Here is a 27632-nt window from a genome sequence, read left to right as displayed (position 1 = left end):
TGTGCATATATGTATCTATGTATGTATGCTGTGTGTATATGAGATATATAATGCAATATAAGCAATACAATGCATGCATAAATGTAATGTGTGTTATATATCTATTATATTACCAATGAAAGACTACGCAGCTTAAAACAGATATTTAATAATTTGATCAAAAAAGGTATGGGCAAGAATAACTTAAATAATTTCAAAATTCTGAATGCTATTCTTGTAAGCAGATTTATAATTATGTGAGAGTGTATTTGCTACATAAATTTTAGCTTTAGGGAAGGCTCAATTTAAAAGGATTGGCAATAAAATGCTGTCACCCAAGTATGAAAATTTAGCTCACATAACAATGCAAACTGTTTTTCAAGTGGAACATTTTCTTTGCCTACACAAAGAATGATAGGCAAAGACTACTAAATGAGCTAATGCTTGAACCACTAATATTTTTCTTTTCGTTTTCAGATACTTTCAAAAACGTAAAACTATTGGATAGAACTTTAACAGTGAGGAAAATTATTAAGCATTTTTTCTTGATGGTAAAATGAATTAATCGTGACTTTTTGTTGAATGATTTAATGAGTTTTATATCTCCACTAACTTACCTATTAGGACTGACTTTCTCTCTACACAAATGGTGTTCTTTCCTAGATTTAAGGCTTAACGTTGTGAGTGCTGAGAAAAATTCTACAAGACCTCCAAATATTCTATATTTGTTTTGATTCTAAAGACAAATCAAATTCACTTAAAAAATATGGGGGTGATCAGGTTAGGCACTTAATAACTGGATCAATTTATCCATTATATTCTCTAATAATTTCTAAATTAAAAAATAACTTTTAGACAAGAGATCTTTAACTTGGGGATCATGAAAACTCTGACTGGCCTGAAAAATTGTGTAAGACTGTTTTGTCAATTTTCTTGAGAAGACGGCTTTTGTCAGATTTTTAAATGGGTCCGTGACTTGTAACAGATCATGGCGATTGCTCCCCTGTGTGCCACGATCTCAGTGACACAGTCTCTTTCTCGGAACTGTGGGCCAAAAATTCTACTTGTCATCCACCACACTGACCATGACTGCCTCCTCTTCTGTGTCTGGTCTATCATTCTCCGCCCTGTTTGTTTGTTTATTTATTTTTGAGACAGAGTCTCACTCTGTTGCCTGGGCTAGAGTGAGTGCCATGGCGTCAGCCTACCTCACAGCAACCTCAAACTCCTGGGCTTCAGCGATCCTACTGCCTCAGCCTCCCGAGTAGCTGGGACTACAGGCATGCACCACCATGCCTGGCTAATTTTTTCTACATATTTTTAGTTGGCCAGATAATTTCTTTCTATTTTTAGTAAAGATGGGGTCTCACTCTTGCTCAGGCTGGCGCCCTGTTAATTTTAAAAAACCAGCAACTTTTTGTTAACCTTCAACTTATTTTTGGTGGGTAACTTCTTTACAGTTCAGCCTTTTACAATTTATCCTGGTTCTAAGGTGTTTAAAGATGCTTTGAAGGAAGAACTTAAAAGAATAACTGAATCATGTTTAGTTAATAATGAATGTGTATTATTCATTTTACATTTTGGAATCACTTGATGTTAATGAGATCTCTTGGAAATAAGAAGAGTAAGGTTTTTCCATAAACATTGAGTACAGTGACAATTAACATTTAAAAGTTTCCCAAATAAGATTTAAAAGTTTCCTAATGTCAATATCATGTAATTTTTTATCCTTCCATGTCATATGACAACTGCTCACATCAACATTGTTGCACCACGTCCAAACCCTTTTTCATTTTATAACCCCATTAAAAACATACTGCTAAGTCTTCTATCAGTTTATCTTCAAAGTAATGTTCTTCTGTCTCAATCCAAGACTTTTCATATCCCTGAAGAAAGAGATTGACAGCCCGATGCCTAAAAGATAAGCACAATTTCAGAAAAAGGGTTGGTTTTTTTTTTTTTTTTAAATATTGAAAAGGTATTGAGTAGTGCTTTATTCTGGATTATCTGTGCGCTAAAAAAATAAAATTAAAATAAACTTCCTATTCTTGATTTTCCTCCTAAAAGATGACACTTTGCAGCAAATACGGCAAGGTCTCTCGGAGCACATACTGACTTGGGTCCTGGCTCAGCCATTTCTAAGCTTTGTAACACTGGTCAAGTTATTCAAGTTTCCCAACTTTCAATTTTCGCATTTATAAACGTAGGCTAACCCCATGTACGTTTCAGTTTTGTAAGACTTAAAATGACATGACGGATGTAAAGCATCAAAGAGGCATGCCAAAGGATGTGCTCCATCTTCTTGGTACATAACCTGTGAAGCTTTCAACAGCACACATGCTAGCTAGGCTCTCCTAGAAATTCTGATTCAATAAGTTGAGGCCTGAATATTTTTTAAGTGCATTTAAATGTATTTCTAAACAGTGCCAGCTTGGAGAACCACTGGAATAAGGAACACCATTTTGAGAATGGCGTATTGGAGAGAGCGGAAACTCTCTGATGCACAGAGAGAGAAAACTCTGTGACACTGTAGAAATTCACTCAAAATCTGCTGCCGTCAACTTGACACCAGGCAAGGAACAAGAGACTCCAGGAGGTGGCTATGGAAGGAAGGATGGGGATGTGAAATAATTCAAAGGAAAACTGATAAAATCTGTAGAATGACTGTGCAAGAGTAACCAGAAAAGGAATGACAATATGAATTCAAGGCTCATATTTTATTTGACTAAAGGGTGATACCATAATCGAGTCAGAGAATTTAGAAGTAGCACATGGTTTGCGGAAGAAGTCATTATGTTTTAGACTCTACGAGTGTGACACGATCACAAGGAATCTCATTGTCTTAGCCAAAGAGACAATGTGATGTTTTGTCTGGTTTTTGTTTCTGGTTTTTCCCTGCCTTATACTCATTCATTCAAACACATGCGAGGCACTGCTGTAGGTGCTGAAGACATAAAACTGAACAAAGCTCTAAAGAATCTCAAAGTCTGAATCAGAGAGACAGCCCCAATGCTATAGGAGAGTCCTACAACGAGAGGTATGTAAAAGTGTCCCGGAAACAAATAGAAGGAAGCTTTCATCTTGCAAGGCTTCCAAGGCCATGGCTTGGTCAGGAGGGTTCTAAGAGAGACATGTGGCTAAGCTGAGTCCTGTTTGACAGACGTAGGGATGATGCAACTTACATACAGCTCAGAGTGGGAAAGAGCACAGTTGCTTAGGAGAACTGCAGGAAGGCTGAAATGGTACCCGGGCCACTAAGCCAGACTTGAACGTACCAGGTGACTTCTCTATCAACAAGTGTGTGTGCCATAACTCTAAGAGGAAGTCAATGGGTCTGTCAAATTCATTTACATTATTCCCCAATGTCAATGCCATGACAGTTCTTTCCCCCAAATGCCAATGATGACAAAAATAATAACAAGGACCAACACTTATTGTGACATAAACATATTAGCTCACTTCTAAGCATTCGGTATACATCAACCCATAAAATAATCTAAACAACTCTATGAGGTAGGTACCATCGTGACAGAAATGAGAAAACTATAACAAAGTCAGCTAAGTTATTTGACCGATATCATAGGGAAGAGAAGCTGAGGCCAGGGTTCAAATCAAGGTGAGTCTGATGCCAAAGAGTGAATTCCTGATCACTCTACGCTGCCTCACATATGTGAACAGATATTTATTCCTCAGTATATGAGTCATTTAACAAGGACATTAAAAGATCACAGTTCTCTGAAAATATCGAACAAAGTTAAACAAATATTACATATAAGAACCAATAAATCTCTTCTACCCTTCCCCTGGACTATCATATTCATGTTAAGGTAAATTCTAGACACCTTATTAGGGAGAAATCACTTTAATCTATTACAAATATTTTAAAAATTCTGACCTTGGCAGATTATATAAGGGGGCCATTCGGAAGCAGGCTACCACTGCCCTCTTCCTCTGCTTAGAGAGTAGTTTATGCCAGACAGCCTTTTTAGACCTCTGAGGATGTTCCACCTGAGGGAAAATGACACAAATAAATAAATATTTATATCCCAAACTTTACCTCAAAAACATACTATTAAACAGCTGTTCCTTTTAAGTAACCTACATTTGGAATTCCGATTCCAAAAGTACTTTAAAATTATTATGGAAAAGCCTGTATGCTAAAAGTTACCCAAAGCTAAATTTGAGATAGTTTTAAGTGCTAATTTCCTTAGTAAAAATATCGTATTTTCCCAATAGCGTGTACTTCAGAAGCTATGTCATCTCCAAAATCGAAGAAACATAAAACCATTCTATATAAAATCATTTTGCTCCCCTCTCGAAATTTTTCTGTGGTTCTTTATAGTTCCTTTTGATTCCAAAACATCTTTTCTGCCTATACAATAAAAATTACCCCATTCTTATTTATGTATCCATTGGAACCAAGTTTATCATATGAGCTACAGCAATAAAAACAAATAGAGTCAGTAAAAAGATTCTAATGAAAATTCTTCTGTTCCTTAATATAACAAGATACGGAGATGACAAGGCTGTGAACACACAGTATTAGGAGTAAGAAGGTTTAATTTTGCAAAAATGTTAAAATACGTAACTATTTTGTTAGATAGGGACAAATGAGAATTCAAAAGTTGCAATACAAGATGCGAGCAAGCGATTTCTTTAACTAATGGTGTTTGAAACGCCAAGAAGAAAAAGAGATTAATTATAAGGATTAGAAAGAAAAAAAATCCCAACATATGATTCTAAATTAATTAGTAATCTCTAGGCAATTGAGCACTGTACTTCCCAGACTGTAATATCTCCGGCTCAAATGTTTAGATTTCTGAAAGAAATAAAAATGTTATGTTAGCTAAAAAAGTAAAAGTGAATTTATTATTCTTTGCAGTAAAGGGTCAAAATATGAACTCAATAATGCCTGAAGAAAACATTAACAATGTTTGGACTACAGTGGTTTAGGAATTTTAACAAATTTGTTTAATTCAAAAGCACTTATATCCATGACCCTTTTCCTCCCACAGGATCAATAAATACTTTTTGGACAATTATTCACTTCAATTTTCTTCTTGATGAGTATATTAAGTGAAAAAAACAAAACAAAACAAAACAGTGCTGAGCTTTAACAGGGTAGATGAAAATAGAATCGAGGGCAGTATTATTCAATTAGACCCAACACATTTCAATTTAGAGTTGCATTTTGAGATCTGAATCTGTAAACGAACAGTAACTTTTTATGGTGATATGGCATTGTGATCAGCATAGGTGACAGTCAACAAACATACATTAGGTACCCAGGCATTGAAGATACAGAAGAGAACACAACAGAATAAGTTCCTGCCATCATGAAGCTTCTTATTTGGCAGGGCCTTTTATCATTCAAGTAAAGACCTTAAATAGTGGACATTCCTATAAATCAAATAAATAGTTATCTGCAAGATCTGTGACCCAAAGGTGAACACCAAGATGTACTTTGTAACTGTCTGAACATCTTGATGTGCTGATGTGTTAGTTTGGCTCAAGCTGGAGTACTAGCAAAATCAGAGGAGGTAGCCTACTCTCATGAAAAAAGTTACCAGATGTACAGCACAAAATGTCCATCTAAAAAAGGTTGCTGATACTTGAGATAAATTAAATCAAGTATTTCCTATACACCTACTGTTTTTCCACTGACTCTAGCAAGTTAAAATAACTAACTACCCTGTGAGTCAGTGACAAATTAACATCACAATAGGGGCGTTCCCTGAATTCTACACACAGATATCTCACACTGCTTTCTATTTTTGATAAATGGCAATTTCCTTTTACTCAAAAATCCTCCTCTCATGATAAACCTATCCTGCCATATCCTTAACATTCTGAAGAATACTTGGCCCTAACTAAATCTGATCCCCTTATCTTTTTTCAGATAATTCCTATTTCGCCTTTAAGATTTACACAGGGATCACCTACTTCATACCTACATTAAATGGGCTCCTCTTATACCTTCTTTGGCACATTTACGTCCCACTACATCTATATCATTACACATTTATCTGTTTAGATGTCTATATCCTCTATTAGAGCATGAGACACGTGTGCTCGGGGACAGCACCCAAGCCCCAGGACTTGCTGAGTATAAGGCCACCATATGGTAGTGTATTCAGGAAATATCCAAGGCATGAATGGATGCTTAATAAAGTGAATCTCATTTTAGAAATGTCATCATTCATCATGACTGGTTGTATCTATGAATATATAATACTATAGGAATATAATATCAGATTTCAGTAAGCTTTATTTAATGTATTCAAAATTCATTCAAGCAAATCTAGATACCTGTATGAAAACCAGGAAGGATTAAAAACTTATGGCAGAGAAATACTGCCAGAAATAGTCCTATGGTAGCTGTTTAATTAACATTTAATAATCTTCTTAAATATGTATATAATTCTAGATACACAACTCTTTAATAACTTAAAATGTCATTACTTCCAGTCTGGTCATCTGCTGATTGATAATTTGTATTTATTTAATATTTCCTGAAAATATTATAGGGGGGTGGGGAACCTGAAGCCTTGGGATCACATGTGGCTTTCTGGATCCTTGAGTGCGGCCTTTTGATTGAATCCAAATTTTACAGAACAAATCCTTTAATAAAAGGGCCGCACTTGGGGATCTGGAGGGCCACATGTGGCCCCAAGGTTCCCACCCTTATGCAGGCGGGGCATTTGAGTAAGCAAGAAGGAAATTAAAAGCATATTACATTAGATGATACTCTTATGTTATTTTACTAGCCAGGACAGGGGGGTAGGAGTACAGACAATATAAAATAGAAATCCAAGAAAAATGTTTATTACTGCTACGTTAATATGTTCAAACATGGCTAAAAGAAATACAAAGTTAAAAAACGTTTTTCAAAGCATTAAGGCGGCAAAGTTCCTGAGATTACATATGGCAGCTTATTATTTTACGTTCACTATAAAATCACCAAGGCGGGAAGATACTGTCGTAAGGGCCCAGTGACAGATCACAGTGTTGAGTTCACTCTGAGCTCCTTCCTGCTGGTGTTATTTTGCTGGATGGATTTCATGAGAAACAGAATATGTCTCTGTGTTGCAGATATTTCACCTAAGCCAGAGCATCCCTTTTATGAAAATAGCACCCTCTGACTGATAATGTATGAAGTATTATTGTTTTGGAAATTCTTGTGCCAAGGTAATGGATAAGAATATCAAACACACAGTGAGCTCTGTAGTGTAAAAGAGGAAATGACTGAAAAATTATTTAAAAACACTTTTCTCACATGATTTTCATACCAATGCATTGTTCTTCTCTAAATGTAATTTGTTCCTGACTGCGAGGAAAGTTAGCTCAAAAATATCTCTAATAAAAGGAAAGTTAAGCAAGCGACAAAAAAGAAAACACTTCAAATATTAAACCAGTAAAAGATAATATCTCAAACATGTTATTATGGGCAGTAATAAAAATATTTGAAATCAGGTATAAATCTTAAATTTTTTAGAAGGATTTAGAATTAAGTATGTAATCCTAATTATCTGGATAATTTTAGAAATATTTGGAAAAAGACAATAAAACAAAGGCCTCAATCTCCCAAAATATATTATATATTGCTACAAAAAGTATAATCTTAGATATCATGTTTATTAGATACTAAGCACTCCTGACTCATATATTCTTTATAACAAATATGCTGAACATACGGTTTTTGGCCTACAGTTAAAAAATTAACACACTTGCTCTTTTTAAAAAAATTTTATGTGCTTAAGGCAAATATGCTAGAGTCAACACAAAATCTGACCTGTTCAAGATGAAAAAGCACATTTGCTATATCCAGCACTCTTTCTACTGTCTTCTCGGGATCTGAGGTATCGTCGGTCCTGTTTGGTAAGTCTTTGTACAGAGCCATTTGCCACCTAATAGCAGGATCCTCCAACTGCAGAAAAAAAGAAAAAAGTATATAAAATACAAGATTCTAATATAAACAGGACAAGAATGGATCTACCATTATTTATTGGGTATAGCCCGAACAACATAGCAAGACCTCATTTCTACAAAAAATTAAAAATACTAGCTGTTCATGGTGGTACACGCCTATAGTCACAGCTACTCAGGGGGCTAAGGCAGGAGGATGGCTTGAGCACAGGCATTTGAGGTTGCTGTGAGTTATGACAATGCCATTGCACTCTAGCGGGGGTAACAGAGGGAGACTTTGTATCAGAAAAAAAAAAACCCACTCCCCTAAAAAAACCCAAAAACAAACATACAAAAAAAAAAAAAACCCTCTGCAGAGCTGTAGTTAGGTAGGAAGAAGTCCAGAGATCTAATATAGCATGGTGACTATAGTTAATAATATTGCATAATATGCTGAAAATTTGTTGAGAGTAGATTTCAGAGGCCCTTAAGGAGAGGGATATGCTAATTTGCCTAACCATAATAATCATTCTGCTATGAATACGAACCTCAAAACATTATGTCATATACCTTAAATGTATACAACTTTAAAAAAAAAAAAAAAACCAAAATACCAAAAAATACTATGCAGAGAGAAGGACAGTTAAGGCCCTTGTACTCATGAAATTTATCATCAAGTGCAGAAGACAGTCATTGAACAAGTATTCGCAATCGTGATGAGTGCTACTGAAAAGAAATGCAAGGTACCATGGGATTTAACCTACTTTGTCTGTAGCTGGGGAGATCTCTCTAAACAAGTGGAGTTGTGACTAGGTCTTATGGATGAGTTGGACATAGTCAAGGAAAGGAAGTGGGTAAGGCCACCTCAGATCCTTCTCTTCCCCATTCACAGTCTAACTATTGAGAGATTTACATGTTTGCTTCTACAGTCAATGATATAGGATCACATTATTCTATAATTATAGGGACTCTATAACAGAGCTTAGTCTCACTGAAACAAAGATCTTAAATTATATAAATCAGTGGAGGTCGTTAAAGTCATACTCATCATAAAAGAGTCTACACATCTTACTTTTTTTTTTAATATCGTCAAATTTCCTCAGTGAAAAACCTATCTGAAGTCTTCATGTTTTTTAGAACGATTATTACGAATCACAGAAACTAACAAATACAAGCATCTTAATAGGGCATAGAGCACGTCACTGCAAATAAATAATGTAGAATAAGTATATCATTAAAAAATGGACAAAGCAATCCACTTGTCTTTCTCTTCCCCCTAAGAATCTCCATTAAAAATGGGAGACTGCATGTTATAAAGCAGAAATAAACAGATAACATCTAAAACTTCACAATTCCTAGCCTGGGAAAGCATAGTCTGGAATGTCAAAAAATAACTTTCAACTAGAGGCAAACACAGAGATAGAGTTTTGTACGTGAATAACTTGTAAATGCCATTCGTCCTTTGATAAAATAACATGCTTTCCTCCGTACACTTTTCTCATGTGCAGACTATACACGGTACTTCTAGATTTTAATCTCAATTCTGAGTTCTATTTAATACATAAAAATATTTAATAAAGCAGAATCTTTATTTTTTCTAACATAAAATTACTCCCCCAGCCTCAAGATGATCAGCCCTACAATTTCAAGATAATGTGTTCAAGGAGGAACTAGGCACAAAAGAATTAATTGTTTGGAAGTCTGTATATCTCCATAATAGGCATGCCTAACCACTAGCATCAGAAAGGATAGAATAAAATGGCAAGACGAATATCTATTCATTACCTCTTTATTTTCAGAGCTCATTTATTTGGAGGTGAAATGTTGACTATAAATGTTGCCTTTTCTGCTTTTTTCTTCTCTTCCCAATACATAGTCTAAATTGTCCAAAGTATTCCTATAAATGACCTCTAGAATATAATGGAAGCATTTCTTTCTGCTTACCAAGTCATAACCACCTTTATTTGACCATTTCCTGAGATTGGAACAGACCCCTTCTTATGAGGTACTGAACATTTCCTGCCTCTAATTAAGTAGTGATTGCACCAGATCAGTGGTTCTCCAAGTGTGGTCCGGGGTTCCCTGGGGAGCCTGAGGTCCCTTTCTGGGGGCATATAATCTCATCAAACACCCATGTATGTAAATCACTTAGCGCCTCTTCGTGAAGGGGAAAAATGTTTGTAGTGTAACCTCTTTGCCTGAGGTTTAGTGGGAGGCTTTATGAACATTTTAAAAAACGTTCAAAATCTTTTTGCTATTTGAAAAGAGATCACACTCTAATGTCTTGCCTTTAAATTATACTCCAAAGTGCTAAATGAAAAAGAATATGGTTTGGATCTTTGGAAAGAGACATGTTCATACCCAGAAAGGCCTATGTTCCATTGTTGTTACTACTTTTTGACCTTTGGACGTTTTCATAATTAAAAAAAAAAAAATTCCTTGGAAGGGATACCACAATAGAAGCAAATAAGCGGGGTCAAAATAATAGTTTGACTTCTTAAACTACATAACAGGTTCTTTAAACAAATGAATTATTTATTCACTGAAATGAATGAAAAATTTTCCAAATAATAGTAAATGCTCACTGGACTGCAAAAACTACTGCGAACAATTCTTTCAACCACCATTAAAAAGTAGGTGTTATATTGGTTTCTATCTTGCCTTTTTTTCTTAAATATATTATATATCCATTCCTTGGGTAAACTCATTTATTTCTATTGCCACAATTCTCAGTATCTCTTTATACTAATGACTCTTTAATATACATATTTAATTTCTGACCACTCAGTGTAAAATTCAATTTCTTATAGATACCTGTTACCATGTCCAAAAGAGCCTCAAACTCAAGCTACACTATACTATACTCAAACTAAGCGATACAAAGCACATATTCTATTTTTATTTCAACTGGTGACATTTTTTAATCAAAGTTTGAAAATCTTTTCTTTAAAAAAAATATGATTTATTATTTTTGTAATTTGTAATACAAAAGGCTTTGCAAGGAAGATAATGACTGATTAATATATTTTCATGACCTTAATGGCTAAAATAACATTTATAGCATTATTCTAAAGAGAGATTAACTAACTTATAGATACTAAATGAGCTTTAAGAATAAAATTTGGCTTACCTTGCCTTGTAAGTGAATATTACTGCGGATTATATCTCGTACTTCATCCTCAGTATCTTTCTGTCAAGAAATATATGTTACCTAAAAGGAATCTTATAATGCATCAACTGTCACAAGTCAATAGAAACAAACAGAAATAACCCAAGCCTCTTGAAATAGCATATGTCTAGCAAATATCTTTATCAAAATACATGCCAGGCTGGGCGCGGTAGCTCACACCTGTAATCCTAGCCCTCTGGGAGGCCGAGGCGGGTGGATTGCTCGAGGTCAGGAATTTGAGACCAGCCTGAGCGAGACCCCCGTCTCTACTAAAAATAGAAAGAAATTAACTGGCCAACTAAAAATATATATAGAAAAAAAATTAGCCGGGCATGGTGGTGCATGCCTGTAGTCCCAGCTACTTGGGAGGCTGAGGCAGTAGGATCGCTTAAGCCCAGGAGTTTGAGGTTGCTGTGAGCTAGGCTGACGCCACAGCACTCATTCTAGCCAGGGCAACAAAGTGACACTCTGTCTCAAAAAAAAAAAAAAAACAAAATACATGCCACAAATTTTGGGCATTCTCCTTCAGGTTATTTCTTGATATCGCTGTAGCTTGAAACAAGACAACAACCTACTTTAACTCCACAGGTCAGTACATTAAAAGTCAATGGAATTAAGTTTCCATTTCATAACAAGAAGGGGGACGACAGCATGTTTCCTTGGGCTCAAACAGAAGTACATCTCCAGCATTCTCCCAAATCTCCACTAAGTTATCTTAGCCCTTAAGAATGTTCTTCACGATCTAATAATAGCAAGGAACACACATGTGAGATTCAAATACTACACAACTGCCAGTAGAGCTGCTTCAGTGCAGCCCACGCCCCCAGTCTCCCCTCAGTTCATTCCTCCTGGGGGGTCAACCTCTGCATATACAGGGAGGTGACAGGTGATTCTCTGTGGAATGGGAATAGGGAGAATATGCCTTTGAATCTGCATAAATACAGAAGAGTGATTCCAATAAACATTTTTGAAAGATTGCATCCTCATCTGCATAGCTACAAAAAGGAAAAACAGAGGACACAAAGAAATCCTGAGAACTTAAATCCTAATGCTTACAAAGGAAAAGAGTGGCTGATTTAAAGTCAGCACCTTATCTAACCACAACTGGCACGCTATATTATGCTTCTAACATTGAAAAATCACCCTTCTTAAATTTGAGCATATCTCTCATCACAAATTTTATACAGGAGTTCATATGAATTCCATTTTTTTTCACAATATCAGAGATTTGTTTGCGTGTTTTCTGTTTGGTTCCTGAATGGGCCTTGGAGGTGATTAACATAACTTAGAAAGACATAAAAATGGCCTCAAAAAAAAAAAAAAAAAAAAAAAAAAAAAAAACAAAGAAAGGCAATCTTTGTATTTGAGTCCTGGGGCCTGTGCAGAAAAACTGCTTAATAAAACATCTAATGCAAATGAAACATTGACACAGGAAGATGCGACAAAGGAGTCAAACACTGGAGAGTCTGGAGGCCGGATGATCATGAGCTCTGGGATGGAAAGGAGACTTACCAGGCTAAATCGATTTTTGGCCAGAGCAATGAGCTCCTGGTCCCCCGGGGCACAGATGTTCAGCCCAATGGGCAGTAAGCGCTTCAGCGCGGCCACGATAAGAGAGGTCTGCATAGAATACCGGTCTCCTTTGCGCTTCATTTTCTTCCTCTCCTGATCAGAAACAGCTGCCTACGGAACAAAGAGAAGTGCTGGGATCCCCAGCCTGCTTTTCTCACCATTGCAACTATGACTCTTCTCTAACTCGATTGTTGCTTGGGCCTGCTCATTTTCTGTGGGTCCCTCTTTTTGAAAATCCTGCTGTTCTCTGAGAATAATTTTTCTCTTCCCCTCGTAGCATCTTTTGCTAATTTTAAGTCCTACTCTTAGATTCTTAGGTCATAATAATGCACCAGGATGCATTTCCGTGTTAATTTTTAGAAGGAAAATGAACATTGTAATTTTAGGGAGGCAGATGAATATAAAAAATCCTATGGTGATTTCAGATATTGTGTGTTTTCTAATTTTCAATGCTTAAGAGAAAGAAATTTAAGAATAAAGGGTTTATTTTTGTTTTGACAAATGCTTGCTTTGAAATATCCATACTACATATATATGGTATATGTGTGTAATAATACATATAAAATGATTATAAAATACATTTTTCTTTTACATAGTCTGCAACTTGTCTCCTCAGAGCCTCAATCCTTCTCCAGCAGAAGCAGAAATAACACACTAATCAGTGTTCTCATAAATCTTGGGGACCATCTGGACAACCAGTTTACAACCGAATACTGCCCTGCTGCTTCAGGGCTCTCTCGTGACGTTTTTGAGGCTTATGCTGGTGCCACAGGGTCCCCTCAAATGACAGAGTCTAATTCTCACTGGCTAATGAGTATTTTGCTTTCTGGTAAGAGGGCATGTTCTAATGTTAAAATTAAAATAACTGTCACATATCCACTTCTTTGTGCATACTGAATATTTCCTAGCAGTAATTCAAACTTGGAACATAGTTTCATGATAATGACATATTGTAATAGTCTTGGGAAAGAAATAAAACAATTTAATATACAAATATGATCTGATTTATTTAAAAGGAGGTGAAATATATAACATGATGTTGAAAGAAGGTTCTGGCATAGTGAAAGAAGTGAAACAATTGTGTTATCATATAGTAATGGTAGCTTATATATTATATTAATAATGTAATATATACTGAAAATATAATGTATACAATCACATGTATCATATATTGATATGTTACACCAAACATATAATTTTCTAAACCATAGCAATAAGAATCATATTTATGGTCCAAAGAGATATACTTATAAACTGGATCCCATTTTTATATATACCAACTTGTAAGAGATTATTCTCAGTAAGTTCATCAGAAAAAAACTCAATGAATAATTATTTATACTGTTAAATTGATTAACCTATAAAAATAATGAATTAGTTTTAAATGAGATCTTTGTTCAAAAGGAAACACACTAAAATGATAAAAACAATTACCCAAATAAGGAACTGTCATCTTAAAAATTAAACAAATTGATACAAATTATGCAAACATATTTCTATGTAATACTGGTAATTTAGTTTCAGCAAAACATCTTCTCATATATTGAAGTCTAAATTTTATTGGTGTTAAAATTTTCTTTGATTTTTAACGTGTAAAGTTCTTTTGCTTTCATGTTTGTATTCTATAAGCAGAAGGAGCTCATCCCTGTTTCTATCCACCTGCCCCAATCACCCTGGGGCCAGCTACCAGACAACCAAGGATAGCGCCTAGGATGCAGAGCCCTCAACAATTGGTCAAACCAACCAAGCATAAACCTATGCCTTGCTTGTTCCTTCCTGTGCAAACCACAATAAAGGCTCTGGCCTACACTGCCCCTCACTCCCCCTGCCTCCTCCCCTGACACCTCCCCACATGGCCCTGTGTGGCATGTCACGCCTCCTTTTACTAGGGATCTGTGTGTAGAAACTTCTTCCTTCGTGAGAATCATTTTCATGCCTGCATATCTTATCATAGCATATTAAAACAAATCCTGAGTACGCTTAAAGCAGCATGTGCTTTTTAATTAGTGAATAACATTACCAAATCTAGCAGATTCCAGCTATAAATCTTCAAAAAATCTAAAAGAAAAAGATCATTTCACAAAAGTTATATTCAGACATTCTCTAGAACAGTGAAACAGTTTATAGTAATACCTTTGACATCTTTGACTTGGTATCAGTAATAAGGAAAGACATATTGTTGATTTCATTCTGTACAACAAAGTTCTGCTCTTCTCTTTTGAAATTCTGAGAAGGTGCAAAGGAAATTTCAGTTAAAATCACTTAGATAAGAATTCCACGTAATCACAGGGTACACAGAACCCAAAAGCTTCTACAGAGATAAGTATTAATTTGATATATAAGACTTATCAAAAAGGGGACAAATATTTGTTGAGTATCTAAAGAGGGTGCTTGGTTAGGACCAACACTTCTATGAACACGATATGGATATGTATGTTGCAAAGGTGGTAAAACTCAGGTTCAGGGAATTTAACTTCAAGATCACCCATCTACCAAGGAGTAGAATGAGTACTCAAACTCCAATGTTGCTGGTGAAAAGGATATACTGCTTCCCAAGATTAACGTAGACTTTCCCGGACACACTCAACTATGATGTCACTCTCTACCCTGTCAGATATTTTACCAATGTTTTAAAATACCATAACATTAATTATTCACTTTTAATTCGGGAACATAGAAAGGCAGGAGAAGTCAATTCATCTTTAAATATTTGAGGAAGACGGGAGGCTGAGGCAGTAGGATCGCTTAAGCCCAGGAGTTTGAGGTTGCTGTGAGCTAGGTTGACACCACAGCACTCACTCTAGCCTGGGCAACAAAGTGAGACTCTGTCTCAAAAAAAAAAAAAAAAAAATTTGAGGAAAAATGTAACATATATTAACAGATTTGTGTCCAATATGCCCATGAGATTCAAAACCATATAATCATATTGTTTTCTTCTTCTTGAAAGTATCGTTAGATGGCGTTCATCTAAAATCCTACTGATTATGATAACTTTAAGGTCTTGCACATCAATTTAAAGAAGCTTGTTTGGCATTTTAATGATTGATGAAGTTGAAGATTCTCAGTTCTTTAAGAAAAAATATTTAGTATTTAGTTTTCTTAAGTGACTCATTCCTGGGCTCCTCCTCATTTGCCCAGTAGGCATCCCAAGTGGAGTAACTCAACAGGGAAAATAAAAGGTAAAAATACAAAAATCCATCTTTGTTCTTTGGCAGCTCAAGATGGGTTGACTGCTTCCAGATTTTAAATTTTTCTTTAGAAAAGCCTGCATGATCTAATCTCTTCCTCTGACATAAGTCACATAGAACAAGAAATATTTGCTTTTATCTAGAAACATAAAGAATATAAAATAATTTTCTATGACATCACAGATAATCAATGTCAGTGTGAAGAGACAAATTTACATTTTAAAAAAGCCATTATTTCATATATCCTTTCTGAGTCTTTATATGTTTTTACGTATGTTTTTATATAAAGTTCAGTATTAAGTTTGAAAGACTCCTCAGATATAGGCAACAATACTTATCCTAAATATTAAATGAATATGTTGTTTTTTTAAAAATATTACATATTCAAAGTAACTTGATTTATATAACAATCTGATGAAGTAAACCGGGAAGGCACTTTCTTCAGAGTCTCGCATTTACAAAGTGGCATAGAATTATAATTGACATAAATATTTTAAGCTTTTGAAATAATTTGGGACAATAATAAATGCCCATTTACCCATGTTCTGCTAGTTACTGGAAATAAATTATAGAATACTATAAAATTCTTTTCATGATTAAAATATTTTCCAGATTTAAAAATACATAATCTACTTGTAACATATAAAATAGTGAAAATTCGCTAACTAGGCACTTCAGAAATTCTGTCAACAAGATTCCTAGCAGAAGCTTTATTTGAAAAGCCACAGGATTCTAAAATGTGAGCCAAACTAAATCCCTACAGAAGTGAAAGTGTGTGAAGATAAGTTTAAGGAAATGGTAACTTTGCAAGTAAAACAAGGATGCCCTAGTATTAGAAATCACTAGTCTATGTCAGCACTTCTCAACTGCGGCCTGAGTCCTGCTGGGGATTAGAGGGTAAAACGCCAAGAGATAGGGCAAGCTAGACAGTAAAAATGGTACATCTCTATGTAATGCCAATATTACTCTAAGATTTAGGGGAAAATTTAAAACATGTTTACGGATGCAAGGAAAAATCACTGTGATTTTTTTAAAACATAAATTACAAAACTCAAAAGAAGGTTTATAGTTCCACAAACTCCCCAGGGGAACTTATTCTCTCTCCTCAACTGCTATGTGAAACCCAGTAGACAGGTTTGAGAAACACCACCATAGGTAGTTACCGAGAACTGGAAAATGGGTTAACATGTAAAAAGCCTTTACCGTAAACCGAACAGTGGTAGGCAGTGTCTGTTAATATTTTCCTACTCACATGGGATTTCGACCAGTAGATGAACACTTCAGCCACCATGCGGAAGAGTTCCTCCGCTTCCGGGTTAGGCTCCTTTAGCCACTTTGCCCTGGATCACATAATAAATAAAGTGGTTTCTCAGTTACCCCTTCAAGTCCATTAAAAAATAAAAATAAAAATCACCATCCCAAATTTAACTTTGCTGATGACAGAGCTCACAATGGCTTCAGCAAATGTTGCAACATTTAATAAAACTTAAACATCAAAACTGTCAAACTGTAAATTTTTACACGCAAAAGACAGACTGCTTCAGAATGCGGCTTCCAACTTCAATTTGAAGATGCTCAGTATAAACAGACTTACCTATAAACATTTAATTATGTCATAACCATGAATAAGCTCAGGGACAAACAGTGAATGAAGCAATTCAGTAGGATCACATGAGCCCAGGAAGGTTATGATGGAATTAGGGAAATTACTAAACTACTTTTGAGTATCATACCTGTTATAGTCCACAAATCTAATCAGGAGAGGGTAGAAGGCATAGAGATCCCTGGCCAGCGTGGTGAACTCATCTAGGATGAGAAGTTCAGCCTCGGACATATCCCCCCTGGCCTCGGCTTTCATGTGGTCTTCCTCAGACACCACCATGGCTGCCTTTTTCTTGAGTTTCTCCATTAATGGCAGGAAGTGAGTTTTCAAGAGCTGAGGTTTGACTTTATTGATAATGGGCTGGGAAAACACTGTTTGAAGACAGACATTAGTATTCTGCTCTGTATAAATATTCATTAAAATGAGGCTAGATTGCGATTACAATGGTAGCAGGATCAAAGCTTCTCTCTCCCCCAGCACATGGGTTCCTTAAGGCTATGGCCCATGCCCCAGCCACTTTTCTAGTCCAGAATTTAACTGCATATTTGCGGTTAAAAAAAAAAAAATGATTGCTGAATTCAATTCAATGAGCTCCCTTGTTTTTAAAAAAAAGATCGATAGCTAATTTAGAATAGAAAAAAAAAAGACTTAATTAATTTTTGAAATCAATTATTTTCACAGAAAGAAGTCAAGTCCCCAGATGGAGAAGGTTCTCCTAGCCCTTGCGTTAGCACAGAGACACGTTCTGCATTACATTACGAGATTACATAGAGTCTTCTCATCTTAACTATGGGGATCGTCCTTGGCCCATGGAAGAGTTAGAGTATGTGTAACACTGCTCTCTTACTTAATAATAGTTGTAGTCATTAATAATATTTCTGACCTTGATTAGGCCATTTTTAAAATGAATTTCTCCTCTAAAAGTAACACATATACATCATAGAAATGAATAGAAGAGAAAAGTTGAAATCCAGTTGCAATCATCTATCCACATTAGTAAGTCATTGGTGTATTTCTTTGGCATTTTCATCAGTGGATAAATTCATAAACGTATACGTTTTACATATGTCATTCTGAACTCATTGTTTTAAAAACTCTTCTTTTCATGATATTATAACAATTTCCAAGGCATAAAACACTGTTGAAACCTTACTGTTTAAAGATAACGTAATATTCTGGTATATGGCTGTACATAACTTATTTAACCATTCTCTAGCTCTTGGGCACTTAGATTGCTTCCAAGTTTTTCCATCTAAATAATGTAATGATAAATAAACTTAATTGTTAACTTTTGATTGCATTTTTTTATTTATACCCCACCTCGCCATTTCCCATAGGACAGACTGCTCAAAGTAGGCCATTTAATAATTCAGTTTTATTTTTGTCTGTGTCTACAGAATCATTGGTTTCTACTGCCGTGTTTACTGATTAATCCTACAGAGATTGTCAAATCAGGAAAATGTTTACCTAAGTAGTGACTATATGGAAATACCCAATGTCTGATTATAGCTACATTTCTTAAAAAAAACAGCATGACAGAAATAATCAAACGTATATTTTTTACAAAGAAACTGTGAATAAAAACTATGATAGGAAAATTCCAGTCTTCTGTACTTCAAGTATTTTTGGAAATAAAACCAATTAAAGGGGTCCCTTTCTTTCCAGTGCTTACCTGCCAACCGCTTCATCCAGGCTCCCTCGTCAATTCCCAAATTATTATATATGATTTTCAGTATGTTTCCTAGAAGTGTGTTCATGTGCTCTGAGTTCAGAGCTGTACAGCACATTTCAGCCCTTTCTGGGTTGTTCTCAGGTCCATGCTCCCACCAGCGAGACATGTAGCTACAAAGCATGGGCAGAATGACTTCCATGACGTGCGGCATCTGAGTGTAGCGAATACCGGACTCTGCTAATTCCACAATTTCCTCCATGAGTTTCTCCAAAGATGGTATATTTGGACAAACATCTTCCACGTTGGCTGGCAAACTGAGAGCTGGAGAAGGACACATACACAGGGACCATATTCCACGAGAGAACTGACATGCATGGTGTATTTCCACTGTTTCTAATAGACACGGGCAACCGTTTCATTTTGGGATTCAAAAGTCTGCAAGACGTGGCGTGTCTTCCCTAAAGGGCTCCTTCTCTCTTTTCTCAAGGCAGCTGTTTCAAAACTTCTCTCTTTTTCCTGAGTTCCTGCCCTAACACTACTCGCTACTCCCTTACAATGCTCCTGTCTAATCCTAGATGACTCAAAAGCAACTAAAAACACAACGGGTCTAAATTTAAACTCTTCCTTTCCTCTCCAACCTATCTCTTTACCATGTATTAACTAGGTGGGGTCAACAGTATCCAATCAGTCATTCAGGCTAGAAACCTCGGAGAACGTCTAGGCTACCGTGTTCCCTTGTGTCACACACGAGATGACTCTACTTACAGGAGCTCTCACAACGACTTCCCTGCGTATTCCATCCAACCGGCCCTGCTCAGTCATCTTGCTCTTGCCTTACCACAATCATTTGCTAATTGCTGACTCATGCCATTCATGTTCCATACTGTTATCATGATTGATTTCTAAAATGCAAATCTTGTCATGTCTCTTTCCTTTTTAAAGCTGCTAAAAGAATTCTCTGGGCCGCTGGTACAGTCCCTCTACTTCTTACCTGACATAAAAAGCCTGCCTCCCCTCTTCCTTGCTTTCTTTTTTTTATTTCAAAATATTATGGGAGTACAAACATTGAGGTTGCATATATTGCCTTTGCACCACTTGAGTCAGAGCTACAAATGTGCTCATCCCCAGACAGTGCTTTCTATTCTTGTCACATCATTGGCACTTTTCTCTCCTAAAAGCTATCTCCAGCCACGTCAAAATGCTGGAAGTTTCTCCTTATGCACTGGAGTTTCAGTCTTCCTAAATTTTAATACTCATCTTGTATCAGCTTTGTCAAGTCTTTCCAAGTGTTCTCAGCTAAACTGCTTTTTTGTGTCCCCAGTGTTCTTTATTCTGAATTCTATCACACGTTTGTCAATCTCTCTTCCTCTCCTGCAACTAAAAACTCCCTGAGGAAAAGCAGCAAGTCTTATTCATCTTTGTTTCATATCTCCTCCATCTACACAGGGAATAAGGAAGGATACAAATCTGTAATTCTACTGAATAAGAATGCCACACCCCTTGCAGATAAAATTTAAGAGACAATCGAATCAGAAATCAGATTGACCTACTTTTCTGTATTTGCTGATCATTTTGCCTAATTCTCAAGAGTGTTAATTTGTCTAAGTCTCATTAACATAGAAGAAATTCAACGAATTTTCTTCAGAAGAGGAATAGTATACAGCATTCCAAAATTACACCAAATAACAGCAGTTAAGAACAAAGAGCACTGGAGATAATAAACAGAAACAGCTCATTAAAAATCACTACAGATGAATGTCATTAGGAACAATGAATACAATAAATGTCACTAAGTTTTAGCTTCGTGTCTCAAACACTGCACATGCTTCTGTGATACCTGCTCTCTCGCGTGAAGACTTGGTATTGTAGATGGAGTAGATATTATGTTTGTCGAGATGAGTTTCCAAAAACGCTACAGGAAAGGCACCGGCGAAGGCAGCCAGACATTCTCCTAATGCAGAACGCTGCCTGGAAGTGAAAAATGCTGATATTTTATGTCTTCCAAGTGAGTAACTGAAGAACTTACGTTAAAATTAGCAAGTTTAATCTGAAAAAGGAAAAATAATATTGCTACGAATAAAATTAACCCCTAAATCCAATTTCTACATTGCTATATAGGATATGATTTCAATAGGGTATTCCCTGCCATTTAAAAAAGAAAAAAGAGCTAAATTATCTGTTAGCAAAAAAGCAGTTAAAATTAGTACAAATAAAAATAATAAGAAAAATCCTGTCACTTTCCCCACAAATTTGGACTCTTTTTTTTTTTTTTGGCTTTTCCCTTCCCCCCCTTCCTCCCTCCATTCCTTCCTTCCTTTTCTTCTTCTTCTTTTTTTTATTAATAGAATGACCTACTGAGGAAGAATTCTTGCTATGTGACTAAGTGGATTGAGAAAAACTAAAAAATGAACGACTAATACACTAACACATTTCCTGAAAATTTACCCTATGAGAGTAATTTCAGGGTAGCTATGAACTATTAAGATATACTAAATGCTAAAAATAATTGGTAACACTGAAAACTGATTTATCATTTTCAAGGGAAGGGAGGGATTGATTCAGGACAGGCTATGACCCAAGGCCCCCTCGCCACTGATAGAAATTCTCTCTCACCCTTCAGTATCTACTTAATACAAGGCTTTTTTGGTACATTAAGTTGCTTATCAAATATAGAATAATAAAAGAGTTATTTCAGCATACTGTAAACTCCCTAAAAGATTTTATGTATTTTATTTTAAAAGTCAATACAATTGATCTAATCAAAAAACATCACATAATTGCCTCAGAAGTTAGTTGGAATTTCAACACTTAATTAACAATGTCTTATTTTTTAATATTTTAATGACAAATGCCTAGGTATCTTGTTAGCTGGGGGAAACATACCTTCATAGAACGGCACTGAGTAAAACAGAGTTCAATTCAATCACTGAAAAACATTTCACTATTAAACGTGATTTAGGACACCAAGGAATTACAAAGCAGAGGCTTCTACTCAGATTCCCAATCCTAATCCTAACACTGGGGTGGCTGCAGGAGACTTCCTCACTCTTTCTGTGCCTTGCCTGCCTTGCTTAAACACAGGGAAGCAGAATTGCAAACTTTCTGGCACATCGATCAATGGTATTTTAAAATGAGAAATAATCTATTTAATAATTTAATAACCTAACAGAAAGACAAATACTGCATGATCCCAATTACATGCAGAATTTTTAAAAGTCATACTCAGAGAGAGAGAGAGTAGAATGGTGGTTACCAGAGCCCAGGGAGTCGGGGGAGATGTTGGTCAAAGAATATACAGTTTCATTTAGACACGATGAATAAGTTCAAAAGATCTACTGCACAGCATGGTTAGTATAGTTAATAACAATGTACTATATATTTCAAAATTACTAAGAGAGTAAATTTTAAATACTCTCACAACAAAAAATGATAAGCATGTGAGTTGATGAATATCTTAATTAGCTTGATTTCATCATTCATATATATATATATAAAACCACACTGTACCCCATAAATATACACAGTTATAATTTGTCAATTAAAAATTTTAAAAGCAAATTTAATAGCCTAAAGCATGTCATCTATGATCCCAAGTTGTTCATTTATTTTCTTATATCTGATTGGACTAGTCATTTCATTTCATTAATAATTCACTTTAAAATTCTGATTCAATTAGTATTTCTCAGACTAATTTGGAAAATTTGTGTTGGTATTCTGGAAATATCAATTTTTCTTTTGGATGACTTGTGTTAAAATACATCTTATCTGTACAGTGTACTTTTTCAATTTTTCAAAATATTTTTTACTTACTTTGAAATTTTATTTTTATGTTCTCCTCCAATCACTTTATAATTACAAAATTAATAGCAAAAAAGGAAAAAGAAAATCCTCCAAAAACAAAAACCTTGAATTTTTTTTAAAAGAATCTAACAAAATGGTCCCAAATTTTGTCAAGAAAAATACATGGGCAAGAATAGCAATAACAGCAGCAGCAAGAAGGAACAAGAGGGTTTGAACTACCAGATATTAAAATATACTATAAAATACTGACAACTCAGTCTATATGGTGCTGATTTAATCATTAAATATCAAATAATAGAAGAGAATAGAAATTTTAGAAATGTAATCCCGTGAATATATAATGAAGGTTTTATTTTTAAATCAATAGATAAAAGAAATAATAAATAGGCATTTTACATGTGGTTGAATTAAAATACTGAATTTGAATCCTACGTAACACCAAAGAAAACCAGAAATGAGATATATTTCTAGTAAATTCCCTTTTTAGCCCAGAGATGATCATTTCAGACATTCTCTACTTTCCTCTACCCACACCTCTTTTCTCAGCCATCACTTCGCTGAGGACTCAAGGCTTGCTTCAATGAAAAAACAAAAACTACTAGACACAAACCTACCTATACCTGATACATCTTTTGCCTGTTTTCTGTTGCATGAGAAAAAGTTATGAGCGTAAAAAGTCACGTTCTAAAAGATACACTTCTGACTATGGCATTTTCCATATTGTGTAATTACATATAGGACAAATTATAACCTGCCAATATAATATTTATCAATTTGCTTATTTGTTTTGTTTTGGTTTCTGCCTACCAGATATATAATCTATGAGTAGGGAACTATCTTGTTCACTGTTGTATCCCAGCATCTGGCATTTAATAAACATGGACTTAATGAACAAGAGAATTAAACAGCTCAATCTAAACAACTGAAAGCATGAAAATCCAAGAAGAATAAATATTTGAATTTTTACCTGCTAAGAATGTAGTATAAACTTTTTAAAATTATAAAACTAAAGAGAATGAACGTACATAAAATAATTGATAGATTTGCTTATATAATAATTGACTGCATAAAATGTGATTATATGAAAATTCAAAATTCCCATGTCATAAAATGCTATCTGGATATAGTATTTTATATAAATACTATAAAGGTATAAAAATGCTGAAACCCATAAAAACAGGAGAAATAACAGGCAAGAGGTTAATCATTTTAATAAATAAAAAGGTGTTACACATCAGTATAATATATTAATATGGTAGAAAAATAGACAAAAGATGAGAAAAGGCAATTCTTAAAGAAATACAAATAGCAAAGTAAACAAAAAATAGCAAGTAACCAGTAATTAGGAAAATGCATTTGCAAATAAAAATGTTATCCTATTTTTAACTATTACATTTGCAAATAGTAAAAAAAAAACCAGAAATGAGAAAAAAAAAACCATGAGTAAATCAGCATACTTGTAAAACTTGAGAATGTAAACTGAATCAATTTTCTGAAAGGACAGTGAAATGAGTATCATAATCCTGAATATATACATACTCTTTAACCTAGAATTGCAAATTCTGAGAATATGGCTAAAGAAAATAAGTATAAATATACATAGGAACCTATGAGCATAGATCGAGTATTATTTATGTTACTAAGAAAAATGCCCTAACATGTCAAAAATACATTATAATACATTAAATACATTATAATGCTTCCTTGGTATAAAATATTTTGAAGCCATAAAAAACAGATGAAAATAGTGTTTAGTTAAAATGCAGGTAAAAATATAAAAATATTTAGAGTTAACCCAATTATGTTTTTCCATTGATCTAATTTCCTATTTTTATGTACAATTGTCACTCTGTTTTAATTTTTATAGCATTGTAGGTTTTAATACTTGGTAGGCCAAGTAAGTACCCTTTCATTACTCTTTCATTCCTCCCCACCGCCCCAAATTTCATTGGCTAGTCTCATGGATTTATTCTTGGAAATGGACTTTTGAATTATTTTGTCAAGTTGAATAAGATAATTTCTGCTTGAAACTGTAATTAATTACACATTAGTGTGGGGACAAATTACATCTATTCAATATTAAATTTTCTATCAATGTCTTTTTATTTACTGTAGCCTGCGTTTATTTATTTATTTATTTAGGATTGTAGCCTTTTAAAAAACTGTCCTGTTTTTCTTCTCTAGGGCACGGAAATTTCTTACTGAGGTTGCCAGTGATCTCTTATTTTAAGTTCAGTGGGGACGCCTTCTCTTACTTTACCTGTCCACTTCACCTGACACTGTTAAACACTCCCTTCCTGAAACTGGAGAACATGAAAAAACAAAGCTGGTTTTAATAACTGCCTATACCCATGCTCACTTAGCATTTCTGATATATAGTGAGAAACTGTACCCGCAGATACTTTTATAAGACTCATTAAGTATGTCTTATACCATTATGTTTGGCTTTTTTGCATAATTCCACTGTTCTGTATTACATCAATTCTTATTTAGCTTAAAAATTGTCTAATTACTTCTGAGGAGTTTAACAGGTCATGTGGCTCAGTTTATAACTAAGGAAAAAAGTTATAAAATATTCTTGATATAAATAATTACAGGACTTGAAACAGCTATTAATACAAAGTTAAACTTTAAAAATCTTACCTCTCCACATAAATACTCTTGCTGGTTCCCAAAGCATATAAGCTGGTCAGAATTCTATAACAAGACACCTGGACATCTTCCACTAAGGAAAAAAAGAGACTCTTACTTGGAAAAAAAAAAAAAAACAAACCACTTATTTACACATTGTCCTGAGACAGTTTAGGCTAAAAACAAAATTCCATATTAAAGGCATTCTAATAACATTTAGCTTCAAAAGCAAAATGAGGACAGATTTGTAAAAAGAAACATAAAATCTTTTTCTCAAAATTCTTTTCTTTAAGGAACTGAAAAGAATGTGCCGCAATTATTTAGAACATTCTCAGAAACAATTTATTTCTAATTTTTCTCTAGGTATAAGAACTCAAAGAATTTCTTCAAGAATAAGATTTAGCATAAGAATATCTGGGGAAGAGGGAATAGAGGTATATTTTGAGTCCTGTTCCAAAGATAAATAAGGACTGTATCTTTTATCATGACTCAAATGAATGATAATGAGCATAGTGGAAGATGCCATCTGTTAGTTATTTCTCAAATGATCTGACATTCAAGGCCTAAGTCAAGTCACTCTGGTGGTTTTTGAAGACAGAAAATCAAATAAAGTCTTACAGATGATCTAGTCTCCAAAATGACATGTTTAAAAGGCAAAAAATCTAAGAACCTTGAATTTCTAATTCCAGCTCTGCTACCATTTGCCGGTGGGTATACCATAGCATGAATGGAAAAAATAACCCTTGTCCTCAAGCTGGTTTCCACATGCATACTGTGCTACGAGCCATGCTCCCATTGGTTAAAATAGAGGTTTTGCAAGTGGAAGTTGTGGCATCCACAGAGTAACTCAGCGGTTTTTGCACAGAGCTGCTTATTACCTGGGGAAACTACAAAGTAAGAGTCTACGTGGATGGGTCTGCTCAACTAAGGTCCATTTGTATCTTGTCTCATGCTTATATCAGGACAGTGGGGAATTAAGACAGCTCAGGTTATTTTTTCCATTCAATCTTGTACATTCTGTAGATATTTTTAATAACTACAGAATTCCAGCCAAAACCAGCTGATTAAATCCCCCATGAAAATCGACTGGAGCATCTAAACAAAAGATATTTGAGCCACCAAATACATCAATTATTTAGACATGGACTTTGCCTCAGTAGTCTTCATATTAGTTTGTGGAAACAATCTGCATCGACCCAAAAATAATCTGAAAACATTTACTGTTGTATGCCATACGGTCCAACTGCATTAGAAAGTTTACATGAAAAGAGGCAATGTAGAAATAGTAAAATTTGGAACCTGGACTTGCAACAATGTAGAAGTTATTGTCCATAACCAAGACCAGTACCTTCCTGGTCCTCTCTGTGAGTCCACGTGGTTCAGAGATTAATTTCTATAAGAATGGTTTCTATCAATCAAATGTCAACCTACAATGTTTGGCAAAATAAAGCATTTTAGTGTATAAGCAGCATTGGAATAACCGGGATGTGGCCTTTATAATTTCAGATTGTACTACTGTGTATTTCAATAAAGACACTCTAAGTCATCACTTTACATACAGATTAGGTCTTCTCCGAACTGATGCTGGCCAATATGTTCAAATAATGACGACAGCATCGGCAACAGGGCCACGGTAGTGTAATTGATGATCTGAGTCACCCCTTTGGGTTGGTTCCGGGTGTGGGTGAACTGGCCTTGCTTAAGATTTTCCATGGTCTTCTCCAGATCCTCCGCGGCATTGTCCAGAAAAGCTCTGAGTGCACTTTTAACACTCTCCAGGCCAGTCTTCATTACTGTCCTAGAAAGGACACAGGGAACAACTTATACCTTCTGACGGGAGAAAATAAAAAGTGATCCTACGTTATGTTCACTCTTCCACTGCAGTACCACCTAGTCAACTAAATTTTTAAATCAACTCTCAATTGTTTTCAATCTACCTGAAGTTACAGCAATGTTGTTCCGTAAATCGCCTTCCCCAAATGCCTTCATAGACAACTAGGACCTTGGAGCAAAAGGCTGTGTTAATGCTTTATGCTTTCCATTAGTGGCCTCAAATTTTGAGGATAATTATTTTATAGCTAACAAAACACAGCTTCTGAGCCACCTGAAATT

General features: G+C 35.0%; 1 protein-coding gene across 5 annotated transcripts in view; it reads right to left on the bottom strand.

Annotated features, from left to right (window-relative positions):
- Positions 1–27632, bottom strand: part of RYR2 (ryanodine receptor 2) — a 596087-nt gene that overhangs the window by 81747 nt on the left and 486708 nt on the right. For all 5 annotated transcript variants that reach the window (XM_045537281.1, XM_045537279.1, XM_045537276.1 and 2 more), the window contains 13 exons: positions 27080–27318; positions 25533–25614; positions 20926–21056; positions 19089–19409; positions 17547–17787; positions 17066–17153; positions 14759–14851; positions 12566–12736; positions 11015–11074; positions 7772–7906; positions 4763–4798; positions 3875–3987; positions 1797–1893 (listed from right to left, as the gene is read on the bottom strand). In XM_045537281.1, the coding sequence (XP_045393237.1) occupies positions 1797–1893; positions 3875–3987; positions 4763–4798; positions 7772–7906; positions 11015–11074; positions 12566–12736; positions 14759–14851; positions 17066–17153; positions 17547–17787; positions 19089–19409; positions 20926–21056; positions 25533–25614; positions 27080–27318 (1807 nt within the window). The remainder of the gene's footprint in view (positions 1–1796; positions 1894–3874; positions 3988–4762; positions 4799–7771; positions 7907–11014; positions 11075–12565; positions 12737–14758; positions 14852–17065; positions 17154–17546; positions 17788–19088; positions 19410–20925; positions 21057–25532; positions 25615–27079; positions 27319–27632) is intronic.

The sequence above is a fragment of the Lemur catta genome, chromosome 25 (genome assembly GCF_020740605.2).
Source record: "Lemur catta isolate mLemCat1 chromosome 25, mLemCat1.pri, whole genome shotgun sequence".
In the NCBI taxonomy this organism is placed as follows: Eukaryota; Metazoa; Chordata; class Mammalia; order Primates; family Lemuridae; genus Lemur; species Lemur catta.
This window is presented reverse-complemented; position numbering and strand designations above follow the sequence as displayed.